Here is a 16,362-nt window from a genome sequence, read left to right as displayed (position 1 = left end):
CTCCTGTGTTTTGTGTTATTTGTGGAGATAAAACATCAATGTTGCAGAGCAAACAGAGTCAAAGGATGTTTCTCAATGCCAAGGAAGCTTGCCTTGATGTCTTGATCCCGCCATGGTTGCCTAGGAGATCAGGAACCGCCAAGAAAAGTTCTAATGTTCGTGTTTTACCGGGGAGTGTGTTCTCTGTTTGTTAGCCGTTTAGCTAGCTGAGCAAGGACACATGAGATGTGCCTTCAAGTCTAGCCTTGGTCAAAAAACTTCCCAGAATAAACCGCTGTATTTTCTAAAGGATGGTGGGTCAGAAGCCGACAGCTACTTCAGGGAAACATTTCAAGTTTAAATGTAAGCTAACTAATTGTAGCTATCGGGCTGATATCTGAATTTTTTTTTTTAGATCCAAATCAGTTATCTATGGTTGGTTAGTTGCTTAGTAGTTGCAGCTTTGGTGGCTAGCAGGTACTAACTCACTTACATGTTTAATTTAACAAATATATACACAATATAAAACTTAAAAGGCTCATTATATATTTATATTGAAACTTATACGTATAAAATATATTGTTACTTCCTGTGTCACGTGACATTATTTGACACGTGGTCACATGATGCAAGTCTGATCCATTTAACCATTTTCTTTGACCAAGGATGGATACTGTCCTCGTAAACAAGGCGCCTGACCTCGAAAGACATCACCTTGCGAGGTCAGGCAGCTTGACTTTGAGTAACACCCAGGGTCTTGTTGCTGCTAGCCAATCAGAAGCGAGATCTCCAGATATCAGGAAGAAAGAATCCAAATCCTTCTGTCTGAAGTTACTTTCTCCTCTAGCTGAATTCTCTTTGCTGAAACAGGTGTACCTGGGCTTTTTTTCCCCAGAGTACAACTTACTTACTTATTCCTATATACTAGAGACTTTTCCAAATGTTTAAAAAATATTAGTGAAGGACTTCTTTAATTGAAAAAATTAATTGGACAAAAACAGATTAATACAATAACTAAATAATAATGGAACAAAATCTTTAAAATATTTTCATAGAAATTGCTTTTCCACAACAAAACGTTTTCTAGAAAAACAAAACCTTATTTTTTAAATTAGCAATTAATTTTTTTTTTCATCTATTCAGGAATTATTTACAATGTACAGGTGATGACTGGAAACGTTAGAGGTGCTGGAACAAACTCTAAGATCCACATGGTCATGCACGGCTCCAAGGGCTTGAAAAACAGTGGAAAGATTTTCCTTGAGGGTGGTGCTTTTGAGCGGGGTCTCATTGACATTTTCAATGTTGAGATCTGTGCACTGATCAGCCCTCTCAGCAGGATCACCATTGGACACGATAATGGAGCCGTAGGTGCTGGATGGTACTGTGAAAAGGTACTACACAGTTCTGTTTAATCACAGTCACACAGGAAGTGCCATTTATTCCTCAAAGATCCCTTTTCCTTCCAGGTGGTCATTTACTGTCCGTTCACGGGCCTTGAACAGACCTTTCCATGTGGGATGTGGCTGGACGAGGACGAGGGGGATGGACTGATTGAGAGGGAGCTCTATGAGATGGTGTCTCTCAGACAGAAAAAACATAAAAGTGGGTCATCAATTTCAACCGTCTCCCTTTAACGGTTAAAGAACTGCAAATAGCTATGGCTGAAAACATAATTTTAAATATTAGCTCCTCCTCCTTTTCTAATCACTCCAGAATACCCTTGGTCTCTGTGGATTTGGACCTCTGATATCAAAGGTGCAGGGACAGACGCCCAGGTGTTTCTGCAGATCTACGGAGAGAAGGGCAAATCTGATGAAATCAAACTGGAAAACAACTCTGACAGTTTTGAACAGGGGCAGATTGACAAATTCATGGTAGGCTGAGAGCAGAGCATGCTTTTATTGTTTATGTTTCTCAGTAATACACGGTAATCTCCCATGAGGTAATTTTGGAGCATTTAGTGATATCTTACATTTCTGGGATTACTGTAGATTGAAATGCCGGACATGGGAAAACTGCTGAAACTTCGGATCTGGCATGAGAAGAGACATCCGTTTGCTGGTTGGCATTTAGGAAAAGTGAGTCTGCTCAGTCTGTCAGAGCTGTTCTACACTGTAGCCTGAGACTTACTACATTTTTTTTATCTTGCACAAATGTCACAATGCAAATGATTGGGGGGGGGGTTGCTTTCTCACTGAGGGCAGTAATTCAACAGCTACTTTTGCATTTGAATCAAAATTTGGCTCGGAAAGATATTTCCCTCATGAGGACTCATGTGACATTAATAGTTATCATTCTCAGTAAAACCATCATCACGTTTGGGATGCATTACCATAACTTGTTGTATTCCACTTCAGCAGGTTAGAGTTTGTCGTAAAAAAACTTTGAATTCAGTCCAAATTCCACCACTCACTTTTGTTGTGCCTCTTGTTTATCACTATTTCTGAGACATTATCATATTATTGGGCTTAACTAAGCCTACTAATATGGTAAGAATTATACCTGCTGAAAAAACCCATAATGCAATTATATTTTCTTCACAAGGTCTCATGTTACACATCTAAAAACAATCTGTAGTCATTACAGTTCATATGCCCATTGGTGTCTGTTGGCATGGGTTCAAACATCTAATAGTATTGTTTCCAAAACAGATTATGGTGGATGAATATATAACTGGTTCAATCTCTGTTTTATCCAAAGAAAGATGAGAAACCAGAGTTCACGTGATAATCTGTGTGAAACAATGATGGCAGAGAAGTAAGGGTCGTGATACACTTGCTGTTAAACAACACAAACACGTGTTTAAAATGGCTGCCATGCGTTACTTGCGTTGATTTGAAATGTCGTTTGTGCGCGTCCTCCGAAATTAATGTGACGCATCTGAAAGCTGCAATATACAAGTAACCAGTAGGGGGAGTTGACAAAATAAGTGATACACACCATGGTAACTCTGTTTCTGGTTTAGATGTCTTTCATTAGCCTGGCTTGCCAGACTCATCCTCTGTCTACACAGAGAACTGGTCTGGTTACTCACAGGCAGAGAGGCACACAAGGGGCGGGACTAGCTAGCGCAAAAATAACCAATCAGAAAAAAGGCAGAAATGCAGCTGTAGTTTTTTAGTTGTAGTCAAAAATGGCATCTGGTGACGGCGCAAACGTCTTTTTTTTTTAGAAGAAAAGCTTGTAATGCTTCTTCTTGTTGTGGTTTTAAAGACATGTTCAAGTAATTTAGAAGAGAGAAAAGAACCGCAGAGAACTCCACTTCAATCTTTGTTGTTTATGAGAAACTGAGCGTCACTGTGTATTTTTTAGCTGTAGTCGAAAATGGAGTCTGGCGACGGCGCAAAGCTCTTTCTTTAGAACAAAGGCATTTAGCGTTTCTTCTTGTTGGGGTTTTAAAGAAATGTTCGTCATTTAGAACAGAGGAAAGAGCCACAGCGAACTCCGCTTCAGACGCCATGTTGATGAGAAACTCAGCATTGTGTGTGTGATGTACGCTGCTCAGCGCTGATTGGCTTGGTCAGAATTCTCAGGAGGTGGGGTTATTTGAATAGGAGAATTCCCCCGTTGCTTCCCATAAGGAAGCAAGGGCTGGCTGGTCAGGCTAGTCTTGATACCATCTATGATACCACTGCTTTTTTTCACGATGTCAAAATTAACTAGTTAGTGATCTCCTATTGACACCCACAAACCCAGCTCTCCGTACGGTCTGAGTAGTCTAATGTTCCCCCAGTGGAACAGCCCAGTACTACATGCAATGCAGTGCCATGTAGCAGCAAGAATGTGAACAAAGACACAGCCTACTCCCTGCGCCACCACAAGGTTTAACAGCAAGCATATCACTGCCTTTAGATGACTGTTTCGTAAACAGAGGGATGTGGGATTAAGACCCGCTCACAGTCGTGTCCTTGCGCAAGACACTTAACCCCCCTTGCCTGCTGGTGGTTTTCTGTGGGACTGGTGGCACCTGTGCTCGACAGCCTTGATGTATATCATCACCACCAGTGTGTGAATGTGTGTGTGTGTGTGAAGTAAGGCATTGAAGGGTTGTAAAACCCTAGAGGGTGCTACACAAATACAGGACTTTTACCATTTGATGAAGACGGATGAGACTGTCATATTCTGCAGGTCACTTTGCTCAAGACGCTAACCATGGAGAAATATTCCTTTGATTGCGGCCGTTGGCTGGACATTAATGAAGATGACAATGAAATTGTAAGAGAGCTTCCAGCTACAGGAGCGTTCACCGAAGAGCCGCTGCCCTGTAAGAAACACACTTAAGGCTTGGTTCACACAGCAGGATTTTAAAATTGTCCAACATTTTTCAAAGCATGAGAGGCCACACACATGAAGATAAAAAAGAACATAGATATACCTAGCCTGGCAACACTCCATTGATGGTACTTGGTCATGGGGCGGGTTCTACCATTGTCTGTCAAACGATCTCCGCATGCCTCTGAACAACGAACAATGTGATGTACTCACTGCAATGGATATTGGTAAACAAGGCAGTCCACTGTAGAAAGAGGCAAAAATGCATCTCTTTTCTAAATAAAGGACTTAAATACATCTATCTGCTTCTTATTCTAATTAACCCCAAGTCCAAATAGTTCAAAATTGATGTAAACGCAGTTTCAAATGAGCTGTTGCTATCTTGTTCCACTCCATCTCATCATCCCGCCTACCAAACCAATAGAGCATCTTGTTTGGCCCACAAAGTCGATAGAGCGCTATGATTGGACCACAAAGCTGATAGAGAGCCGTTATTGGCCCACGAAGCCGATAGAGCACTGTGATTGGCCCTTGAAGCCGATAGAGCATTGCGATTGGCGCACAAAGCCGATAGAGAGCTGTGATTGGCCTGCCAGAATACTGCTAGTGTCTATGGAGGTTCCAATGGAGCATTCTTAGACCAAACTTTGCAAAGCAAGAATTTGGTCTGTTTCACTAGGCTAAGATATACCAGATTTGGTCCTATAGTGTGTGGTGTCTGGTTAACACTGCAAAACCTGCCGACCCATTTCACACACAAACAATTCCCAGTCAGATGGGAAATTTCTCAAGATCAAGTGTGACTTCAGGGTAAGCAAAATTGGTGAAAGAAGGGCTGAGCAGGATGCTTCGGCCATTTTGCTTTCTGACTGACCAGATGTCACATTTAACAGGAAGCATGCTTGTTGGTCCTTGAAAATTGAACCAAGAAAGTCAAACTCATTTGAAGGCCTGGATTTATGATTGGAATGGTCATGATGCTCTTCTGAGCAAAGCAAAGCACTTGTAACAGGCCACACAAGGTAATCTGGTGGATCTTAAAGATAGTTAGAAAGTGAGAATTGGGTTAAAAATCGGCATGTCTATCCTGTCGTGTGAAACAGTCCTGAGACATTTTCAAGTAAACACACTGAACATAGTTACAGTGAAACAATAATGCCTCTATATTTTATTTTTCAGTGATAAAGTATCGTGTCACAATCTGCACTGGTGACGTCAGCGGCAGTGGAACCGATGCCAGTGTGTTTCTTAATGTAATTGGTGACTTAGGTGACACAGGCGAGCGCCTAATGGTTACGAGCAAAACCAATGTCAACAAATTTGAAAAAGGGAACGTGAGTGAACTACTTATTAAATGACACATACTTGCTTTTATGACATCAACTAGCCATTTTTCTCTGTCCTCCCACAGCACGACGAGTTTCTCATTGAGTCTGTGTTCCTGGGCCCAGTGCGTAGAGTTCGAGTAGGGCATGATGGCCGTGGGGGAGGTTGCGGCTGGTACCTAGATAAGGTGATGGTCAGAGAGGATGGGCAACCAGAGTCTGCAGCCATCGAGTTTCCCTGTTCCAGGCAAGGCACTTTTGACATGCTGTTGATTTCTAGTCAGAATAGAATGCGGATAGGGTGACATTCCTTATTAGATATAGCTTTTAAATATATTATTTAAGTGACAATGTGTAGTTTTTACCATTAATCTCTGGAAATATCCATCGACATGTTGTTGTAAATGAATTAAAAGATGAAAAATATAGGCAGTTCCATAACCATAGAAATCTGTTCTAAAATACATGGGAGCAGGTCTAAGTCTCTGGGTGACGCCATATTGGATGCCATGTTTCCTTCTACGGAAGCCCGTGAGGACAAAATGCATTTACTGATTTTTAACAAATGGTTACAAAACTTTCACCATTAACTCATTCACTGCCATTGATGACTAAAGTCGTCATTTTAAATCCAACCGTTTACTGCCAATGTTTATACTGTGTGGGCATCGGAACGAGCCCCCGCACCATGAGAACAAACATCTCAGTTCTGAAGGTGATCTTCATCAGCATACGTCACATGCCACGTGATCAGGAAGCAGAAAATCCATGTGTTAGGAGCTCGTTTTGGCACGCTGCTGTAAAAAAAGTGAGGAGCGAACCGGAAAAGCTTCTGCCGATCACAATTCAACAACGGATTATGAAAGAACGGATAACACTTGAAACGCGCAGATTCTTCCTGATGTAAGAGGTGAGTCTCCACTTTGTTTTGGTTGTTTTGGCGTCGACATCATCCTAGCGCGCAACGTTCTGTGACTCTTAAAAGAAACAGTAAAAACGGTGAGAAACGCTGGCAGCAAAGGGTTTTACCGATCAGGAAACGACTGGCAATGAATGAGTTAATAAAAATTGCTGTTTTACACATTTACTTCTTCACTTGTTGACAGTGATGAAAGGGAATATGATGTTCTTATTATTTTTGCTGGAGTTTGTGCTCCAAGAGATTTTTGACCCTAATGGCCATCCATTGTGAGGTCTTACTTGAACAAAAAGTAATGCTTGCTTTCAGTCATTTAGGTATGTACTGCCCCATATCTCCAGGGAAACTACACACTGTCACTTTAAGTACCATCTGCCCTAAAGCTTCAAAATTATGTTGTGCAGTAAATATATTTAATAAAATCTGCTTCGGGTCAGCTAAAGTTAAGACATTTAAAAGCAAATTTCACTGAAAACAATTTCTTTAATTATTATTTCTGATTATAATCAATCACACTGAGTTCAACATGGTGGCAGAACATGAAAATAGTCTCCTACACCTATCTCTTGCATTAGCTTCTGATAGAAAATAAAGGGTGAAACTCAAGGATTTGAAAATCCTGACAGATCTATGTCACACTGTCACTTAGCAATCGTGGACTCCCCCATCTTGACAGTAAAGTTTGGCATCCAGGATAAAGCAGAGAGCAGCCTAGTAGAAGCTAACCATTAGCATTAGCACCTCCACCACACCGCAGAACCCCTCCAGGCTTGTGTTATTTGTGGAGATGAAACATCAATGTTGCAAAGCAAGTGGAGTCTGTGGTCGAGTCGTGTTGCTGTTAGCCAATCCGAGGCAAGATGTCCAAATATCAGGAAATGAGACTCCACATCTGATGCTCAACTCGGATCTGGCTCATTTCTAGTTCCTGTAACAAACGCACTAGAGCTCTTTTTTCCCCAGAGTAAGGCTTACAAAGCATTCATTCCTACTACAGACCATTATGAGTGTTTTAAAAATATGAGTAAAATTGATCTTTAAAGAAGTTCACTGATAAACCACTATTTACTTTTTATGTTTGAAATGCTGTCGGTCCATTTGCGTTTCACATGCAGACTGAACAAGAAAATAGTCTTCTACCTCTATTTCCTGCATTATCTTGCATTATCAGGACTATTTAAAAATATTCTTAATAGTTATTCTGTAATGTTCTCATCCTAGATTTCTCTGGAATCTTGAATAATTTAAGCAGTTCTGACCTCTGATACAAACATCTAATAAAAAGCTTTCAAACTCATTGTAAACAGCTCATGGGTGGTCTTAATTTGTTGCCTTTGCAAATACTGTAAATAGGAAACACTGTGGACAAAATGTATTTTCATACCATAACAATGATGTGAATTTTTATTTTATTTTCTTAACAATTTATTTTTAGTGAATGTAGTAACCCACATTTCCATGCAAATAAGTAATATCAATACAATGTTTTGCATATTATAATCATATAATAATATTATCTAAAATCCACCAAGCTACCAGCCAGAAAGTTAAAACCATACCAATGTTTTCAAAGCTCTCCTAAGTGATGTAAATTGTTCATGCTTGGGTTCACTGGGTTTCTGGTGGCATGTGTTCGAGTAGTTAGGTAACTGATGGATGGCTAAGCCATTACAAATGGACACTAAATGCATGCAGCCAGCCTGCTCTCTTGTCCTGTAACTGGAGTCCAACCACAAGGCTAGGTGCAGTGTTACTTTTGAGAGAAAAAAGGAAAATAAAACATGCTTGTTAATTAGATGGTCCGGTAGCTTTAAATGAAGAAACAAGGTAGAAGAGGCAGCTGCTTTACTATGTAGCATCACACTTTATAGCGTAACGACTGCATATGACCAATAAGATGTGATAATTCCATATAAATATGAAAAATCAACCTGATTGATCTTTGAATGTTTAATCAGAAGATTTTAGGATTATTTGCTTGTTCAGGGATCATAAACATGCTTCCTATTAATTCAGGCAGAGTCAAGTACATGACAAGCTATGAATAATGATATGTGATGGAGTGTATATGTGGTGATGGAATGTGAGTTGTAGGTGGTGTGGTGTAAAGTAGATGTGTATCAGAACCTTTGTATCTGAAAGAGATTGTGAATTCTGAGTGTAAAAGAATTTGGTGTCTACTATAAACTAGAGAGTTGATTATTAATAAAACAACATCAGACGCAATCTGCTGTGTCTACAAACCCTGATCGGAGACCCCCGGTCAGATCCGGAATGTCAGGAAGTCGGGTGGACCTCAAGGCACCGAAATTCGTAGATGAACCGCGGTGCGACCAGTCCGGTCTAGAGATGTCTCCAGGTCACAACAGGCAGGAAGGTTCGTTGCATCTAAAACGGAGGTGCTCTTAAGGAGCCGTATGGCTGTGTCAGCTGGTGGTGTGCCAACAGGTTTGACTGTGTGCCAAAAGAGAAAGGTGTCTCAAGGAGGCTGGTTCCGAATTGGCCACTTCTGAGTTCCGCTCAAAACTGAGTAACTCGGGAAGTCATTCTAGTTTTAATAATCCACTTGTTGTGATTTCTGGCGAATCAGAATTTGACATGTTTGTAGGCTTTACCAAACATCCCTCAGAAAACAACACCTTCCAGATACAAGCTGTTCTAATTCTGTGGATAAAGAATCTTTAACTTTATGTGAGGTGACTTTAACCTTAATTTGCATCTAATGAACATTGTGTATGAGTGTAGATAATTATTAACTTGTTAAATCAAACAGTACTGATCATAAGATATAAATGGATCATTGTAAGAACAATATTTATTTCAACTTCACTGAATTAGGCACAGATTATTCAAACATTTCATGTAACATGTGGTTTATTCAACCATATGAATACTTAACTTATGAGTTGTAAAAGTTCACTTTTTATTCAGAGTGTCGAATCCAGAAGTCTGAGATAAGAGGACAGCCTTTGTTTGGAGACCCAGTTTGACAATCTTGTCTTCGTGGAATGTTAACAAGCACTGCAGAATCTTCTGGGTGTTAGAAGATAGAACAGAAAATCCACCTAGATAGTGGAGTTATGTCTGTAGATGACCGATCACTATGTAGGTCAATATATGGATCAAAATGGACCCTTTCTGGATGTTACAGCTACTTTTTCCTTTACTGTTTTTTTCTCTCTGCTGAACTGATTCATATTATTCTAACAGAGATCTGGTTAATATGCACATTTTATTCCAGTTTCTTGCAATTTAAAGAATCAAATAAACAAAAACAAAAGTTTGTTTTTTTCCAGGTGGTTGGACCGTAATGAGGATGATGGACAGATTGTCCGTGAGCTGGTTCCAGCCGGAGAGGGGCTTCGTCTCTTTAGTATGACCTGAAAGTTTCATGCACACAGAAGCTACATTAGGGCATTTTCCTTTGCTTTCACCTCAACATAAATATTCTACTTGCTTTCAGATGTCAACTACCACATAGCAATCAAGACAGGCAGTGTTAATGGGGCCAGTTCTGACTCCAGAGTGTTTGTAAAGCTGTACGGGGAGAAGGGTGACACCGACAGGGTCATTCTGGCCGTCTCCGACAATGACCTTCGGAACTACTTTGAGACAGCACGCACCGATATCTTCATCCTTGAAACTTACGACGTTGGAAAGGCAGGTTCTCCAACGTTCGGTAATACTTGGCAGATAACTCCGGTTTAAATATTTAAGTCTCTTGAAACATTTAATCTGGTGCTTGTAGATTAATCGTCTTCTGATTGGCCACACAAACGAGGGCTTACGGGCCGGATGGTTTCTGGACAGTGTGCAGATTTCTGTCCCCATTCACGGGATGCAGTACATGTTTCCGAGTCACCGCTGGCTTTGCAAGGATGAGGCAGACGGAAAGGTGGAGGTGGAAATATATCCCAGTGAGGTTTTGGAAATTGAAAAATGTAAATAGGAAAAATGACATGGAAAATCTCTTCTTTTCTACAAAGCCTTGTATTTTATCTCAGTACTCCCATGTCTTCTCTGTAACAGTGATCAACTATGAAGTAGCAGTAGTCACTGGTGATGTCCGCGCAGCTGGGACCAATGCTAATGTCTTCTGTCAAATCTACGGAGACGAAGGAAAAACCGAAATCCTCTCGCTGAAAAGTCGCTCCAACAATTTTGAACGTGGCACAACTGAAATATTCAAAGTCTGTAGTAAACCTTGAGTCAAATAAGCCCCTGGCTAAAGTTTCTACTTTGAATAATTTATTTTCTTGATGATCCAGATCGAAGCTCTGGATGTTGGAAAGATCTATAAGATACGCGTTTTCCATGATGGGAAGGGTATCGGTGATGGGTGGTTCCTGGAGACAGTGGACATCAAGCGACTGACGATGGCAGTGGTGCAGGTTGAAGTCAAGAAAGAGGAGACAACCAAGAAAGACAAGAAAAAGGACAAGAAAAAGAAAAAGAAAGAAGAGGAAGACGAGGTGGAGGTAATAGAGGAGCTGAGGGAGGTGGTGGAGACGTATACTTTCCCTTGTAACCGCTGGCTGGCCAGGGACGAGGAGGACGGGGAGATTGTTGTTGAGTTACTGACTGAGGACAATGAAGACTTGGAGTGTAAGTAGAGCGTGAACGCGTTAACGTTCGAGGCGAAGCTTTAAATATGGAATGATGTCAAAATAGGTCAAAGCTGTCTTGGGTAAAATGTCACTAATGCTTAGCTGCTTTCATTTCAGTGAAGTCATATGACGTGTACGTGTACACCGGGACCATGTGGGGGGCTGGGACCGATGCTAACGTGTACATCAACATCTACGGAGAGACTGGAGACACGGGGGAGCGGTGGCTCAGGAAATCCAACCACGTAAACAAATTTGAGAGAGGCCAGGTGCATTTCTTTTATTGCTTTTCTGTTTTAAAACATTAAGAGGCATGAAAAACATATTTTAAGCTTGGTTGTTTTGCAGATTTGCCATTGTAGCTTTAATTTTTCAAAACAAATTTCAATAAATACCCTCGTGCGCAACCTGTCTGTGACAGTTTTTTAAATCCTCTGTTACTCTTTTGCATGTGTGTGACACAGGAGGATGTTCTGAGCCTCACAGCAGTGGATCTTGGGGTTCTGAAGAAGCTCAGGATCAGACATGATAACAGCCAGGCCAGCGCCGGCTGGTTTTTGGACCGAGTGGAAATCGTAGACACCAAAGACGATATAACGTAAGTCCAGAAAATCTCAGAAAGTGGTTTGGTTGAGATGTAACAGCACCTTCACATTAAACAACAGCAGCTTTAAACAGCAACAACTCATTCACCTGATGGAGCTGTGGCATGTTGGTAGAGCTCCTCCGTGTGGTGTGGGATGATATTAGATTTATCTCAACTTGACTATTTTCTTAAAGTTTTTTTTGGACAAACAGAATTTTAAAGTCCTCCTTTGCATCCTAAACTATTCTGTTTAGAGTCTTCATGAACTGTTATTATTAGCATTCCTATGCTCTGTTTTAGGTACTTTTTTCCATGTAAACGCTGGCTTGCTGTAGATGAGGACGATGGACAGCTTGCTAGAGAACTCGTCCCGGTGGATGAAGCCTTTATGAGGAAGGGGGATGAAGATGAAGAAGACTCAGAGGCAACACTTGGTTTGGAGCAGAAGGGTGAGAGAAGCTCTGAATGTGTCCAGGAAAAGGAGTTGTGAAGCAACAAAAGGAACCACTGATACTCAAATCAGCTGTTTAAAATGAAATAGATAGAAAAATTCCCTCTGTGTTATTAATTTCTGCTTCTTTTTTTCCAGCTATGTCTACAACGTACACAGTAAGGATCAAAACTGGTGACAAGAAGTACGCAGGAACGGATGCTAACGTCTTCATGACCCTGTTCGGCTCCAAGGATGACACAGGTGACACTTGGGATCAATAGTTTGTGTTATATGTGTATTCATAAAACATCAAGCCTCGCATTTTGCACTTCTTCAGGAATAATTACCATGAAGGCTTCAAAGACTCATAAAAACAAGTTTGAGAGGTATACCACTGACGAGTTTACCGTGGAAGCTGTGGATCTTGGGCCGCTGCAAAAGATTCGTATTGGGCACGACAACTGTGGTACATTAAGACAACCCAACAAACTGTGCTGTAATCCATGCTAAATGAGTCATTCAAATTCACTATTACTGGTGTTTAAGGAGGGGGCTCTGCAGGCTGGTTTCTTGACTGGGTGGAGATTGATGCCCAGTCCCTGGGCCAGAAGCTTTGCTTCCCCTGCGGCCGCTGGCTGGATAAAGGGGAGGATGACGGAGCCATTGTCAGGGATCTTTTTCCTAATCCACTTCAGACGGAGTTTTACACCCCGTGTAAGTGTCAGAGTTAAAGTAAAACACTTCATTCATTCTTTTGGTTCCCTTAACTGATTTTAAATTTGTTTCTCAAGTTGTGCCCTATGAGATTAAAACCTTCACAAGTGATGTGTTTGGAGCTGGAACAGACGCGGACGTGTTCATTGTTCTGTATGGAAAAGACTCAGTGTGCACCCAGCAGAAGTCTTTGTGCGTCAACAAAAGGGAGAGGAGAATGTACTTTGAAAGAGGAGCCGAGGACATGTTTATCGTCGAGGTATAAAAAAGTGCAAATTTGTGTACAAAGCAGTTGCAGTCACCGATCATGCAAATCCAGGAAAAGCAAACATGTGTATTGTGATGCTGTTAAATTAGCAATGGTGCATTGCTCTCTTTGCAGTTAGAAGATGTGGGAGATGTAATTGAGAAGATCCGCATTGGTCATGACAACCGCGGGGTCAATCCGGGCTGGCACCTGGACAGAGTGGAGATTAGGCGTCTGCTCAGAAAAGGAAAGGTAAAATTCATTTCCCACCACCAGCATGACGATTCAGAATACATTTCTCAAAGGGTCAGACAGACATAATGTTTGTAGGGTTAATCAAGCTTTTAAATAAGGCACAAACAGAAATTCAGTGTAATTCTATAAAGTGATCTTAAAGGGCCTTTATCATTCTATTTTATACCTTCCAGAGCAACTATAGGCACTTCATGTGATAAAATATTTTTGATGCATGATTCCCATTTCATTTTTTATGAAATGCATGTTATTTACATGAGCCAATCCTTCGACTCAGGAATATTGGGTCCGATCAAACCCCGCCTCCCCTCATGTTTATTCCTTAAGAGTACACAGCTGCAGACCCGGAGACTGCAGATGCATTCTTGCTGCAGATTCAAGCCCATATGTCCCAATCAGTGATTGCCGAATGCCCCAACCCCGCCAGAAAAATCCCTGTCGGAAGGTCGACTCAGACGTAAACACTCACACGCATGAACACACACCACTCGGACGGGGAAAAGGCAGCTGAATGAACTTTTGTCCCAGTCCATCCCTGACGCTCACCCAACAGACTTTATACCCATTCGGCTAGCAGTTGGCATTTTGGCTGTACTCACAGCTCCAGCCTCTCCATTGGGCGGTTTTAACGTTGCAATAGTGCCAGTTTGAAGAAGTTCTTTGTCTGAAAATGCACTTCAGTACTGGTGGTAGTTTAACAAGCGGTCTGTGAAATCACTGTCACATTCTGGCTCAGCGTTTGACAGCTCCTGAAGATAAAATATAACCATTTCTGCAGATTAAACTATCCTTCAGGAAGACTGAACAGTTCTGTTCCTCTCACAGGCAAAATTCCATTTTTGAGTTGTAGGCATTATTTAAGGTGCAGACTAGGGATGGGTACCTTTGACATTTGAATCGATCCGGTACTAATTCCCGGTACCTAGGAATCGATACCGGTACTTAACGGTACCAATTTTCGATAGTTTTGAGTGTTTATTATTTTAACTCTCTTTTATAATTAAATATAAATTTTTCTCAATATATAACCATATTTGATAAATATCACGATAAATAACATATAACTGTTTGTATTTTAACATCGTCCTTGTAGTTTTATAAGCTGATAATTAAACTGAAGCAAACATCTTTACTGTGAACTAAATTTACTGTGTATCTTCATTCCTTTTACCGTCCTTTTTCTTTGATTTTTCCTACTGGGAAGTTAGAATTTCCGAGGAGAAAGCGAACGCACCATTAGCTGATAACGGTGGCAATGGAAGCTAATTTATCAAGCTAACGTTATCTTAAACAGTTTATTTAGCTGCTGGAGCGGATTAAAACGATGATGCCTCACACTTAGATCGTTGTCGCTGGTTTCATCTTCACCCAATCACCCGTCGCATTTAGTAAAGTGAAGCCAAACTTTAGAGCGCATTCATGTTTTTCTAGTCAGAAATTCTGAGTTCCAAGGGGAAAGCGAACGCACCATTAGCTAGACGGAAGCTAACAAATCAAGCTAACGTTATCTTAAACATTTTATTTACCTACCGGAGCAGATTAAGATGAGGATGTTTCACTTAGATCATTGTCGCTGGTTTCATCATCGTTTTTTCTACCATGCTGCTCTGTTTACAAATCGCTCGCAGCAAGCGACGACATAACGCTCTTGCGCATGCGCAGCTGTCTTGGCAAGTTCTCTTTATGAAGGACGGGTACTGAAACGAGGCACAGTTTGAAATGACGTGAATCGGTGCTCGGTCGGTACTGTGGAATTCGGTCGGTACCTTAAAAAGTACCGAATTCGGTACCAATCCCTAGTGCAGACTAGATAAAAAAATAAATTATTTCTGTGGAGATTTGCTCCCTGCTAGCTACTCTGAGGGACCACGTGTTAGTGTTTACAGCCCAGGGGAGGATTCAACACTACATGGATGGGGAGGAGCGGGCCAAGATAAAATAACAATGCCCCATCCAGGATTTTGCAACAGCTAAACAGGATTTAGTAGGAAAATGCATGTGTGAAGCCAAAAACCGCTTTGAGTTTGTTTTTCATGATAATAACAATACCTAAAGCTCCAAAAAAGTATTTTGCATAATATAGTCTCTTTAAACTGTTTATTGAGTTGTGACTTATTCAATTACATTAAACAAAAGAAAAGGTCAGATATTTATGTACAGATATAATATTCATCACTAGATGGATGATAGTCACAACCTGAGTAACTACAGTAACAATCCTCACATTTAATGCAGCAGCAGACATGTTTGTGTTTTCTAGAACTCTTTCTGGCCATTAGGTGGGGCTGTTTTTCCTCACAAAAGAGTGGTAGTCCCTCAGCAGTGGGCCTTCATCATGATATGAGTTAGGTGAGACACTTTATTCACCTTTAACCAGATCTACACATCTGGTTCTTTGCAGGGTTCTGAAACAGTCATCTTCCCCTGTGAGCGCTGGCTCGCCAAGTCCGAAGACGATGGAGAAACAGTGAGGGAGCTGGTACCCTCTGACATCATCACTGAGAAACTTTCCAGAGACGGCAACCTGAAAGTGACCGAGGTTGAGGTGGAAGATGCCCTAGAGAGTATGTATTTGTTTGCTTCCCCATTCTCTACTCTGGTGTGATCTGTTATGACAGCACTATTAATGGATGGGAAATTGCTACCTTTCAGTGTAATATCTGTATAATTGCCTGAAACCGATCAATTTGTGTTTGTTTGTGGTCATTACCCCCCCCCCACACACACACACACACACACACACACACACACGCGCAGCCCACACATACAAAGTGTCAGTAATGACGGGGGACGTGAATGGATCTGGCACGGACGCTAACGTCTTCCTCACTATCTACGGAGACCTGGGCGACACCGGAGAGAGAAAGCTGAGCAAGTCGGAGACGAACAAAAACAAGTTTGAACGTGGATCTGTAAGAAAACTTATACTTGACTAGATCTGTGTCTTTACTCCTGTCTCCCATTTTTACTGTAAACATCAACCATTTTCTGTCATTTCAGAATCGTTTAAAAAGAACATTTA

At 41.2% G+C, this 16,362-nt stretch overlaps 1 protein-coding gene across 1 annotated transcript in view; it reads left to right on the top strand.

The window, feature by feature from the left end:
• loxhd1a (lipoxygenase homology PLAT domains 1a) overlaps positions 1 to 16,362 on the top strand; it is a 46,551-nt gene that overhangs the window by 11,053 nt on the left and 19,136 nt on the right. Inside the window, exons 8-29 of the mRNA XM_054744470.2 lie at positions 1,123 to 1,373; positions 1,449 to 1,584; positions 1,696 to 1,856; positions 1,974 to 2,060; positions 4,111 to 4,246; positions 5,434 to 5,588; positions 5,666 to 5,826; positions 9,795 to 9,871; positions 9,962 to 10,158; positions 10,247 to 10,439; positions 10,528 to 10,688; positions 10,767 to 11,103; positions 11,223 to 11,374; positions 11,570 to 11,703; positions 11,992 to 12,140; positions 12,281 to 12,385; positions 12,462 to 12,590; positions 12,674 to 12,838; positions 12,916 to 13,097; positions 13,221 to 13,337; positions 15,742 to 15,904; positions 16,098 to 16,252. Coding sequence (XP_054600445.2) covers positions 1,123 to 1,373; positions 1,449 to 1,584; positions 1,696 to 1,856; positions 1,974 to 2,060; positions 4,111 to 4,246; positions 5,434 to 5,588; positions 5,666 to 5,826; positions 9,795 to 9,871; positions 9,962 to 10,158; positions 10,247 to 10,439; positions 10,528 to 10,688; positions 10,767 to 11,103; positions 11,223 to 11,374; positions 11,570 to 11,703; positions 11,992 to 12,140; positions 12,281 to 12,385; positions 12,462 to 12,590; positions 12,674 to 12,838; positions 12,916 to 13,097; positions 13,221 to 13,337; positions 15,742 to 15,904; positions 16,098 to 16,252 — 3,503 coding nt within the window. The remainder of the gene's footprint in view (positions 1 to 1,122; positions 1,374 to 1,448; positions 1,585 to 1,695; positions 1,857 to 1,973; positions 2,061 to 4,110; positions 4,247 to 5,433; positions 5,589 to 5,665; positions 5,827 to 9,794; positions 9,872 to 9,961; positions 10,159 to 10,246; positions 10,440 to 10,527; positions 10,689 to 10,766; positions 11,104 to 11,222; positions 11,375 to 11,569; positions 11,704 to 11,991; positions 12,141 to 12,280; positions 12,386 to 12,461; positions 12,591 to 12,673; positions 12,839 to 12,915; positions 13,098 to 13,220; positions 13,338 to 15,741; positions 15,905 to 16,097; positions 16,253 to 16,362) is intronic.

This window comes from Nothobranchius furzeri, chromosome 6, assembly GCF_043380555.1.
Source record: "Nothobranchius furzeri strain GRZ-AD chromosome 6, NfurGRZ-RIMD1, whole genome shotgun sequence".
Classification (NCBI taxonomy): Eukaryota; Metazoa; Chordata; class Actinopteri; order Cyprinodontiformes; family Nothobranchiidae; genus Nothobranchius; species Nothobranchius furzeri.
This window is presented reverse-complemented; position numbering and strand designations above follow the sequence as displayed.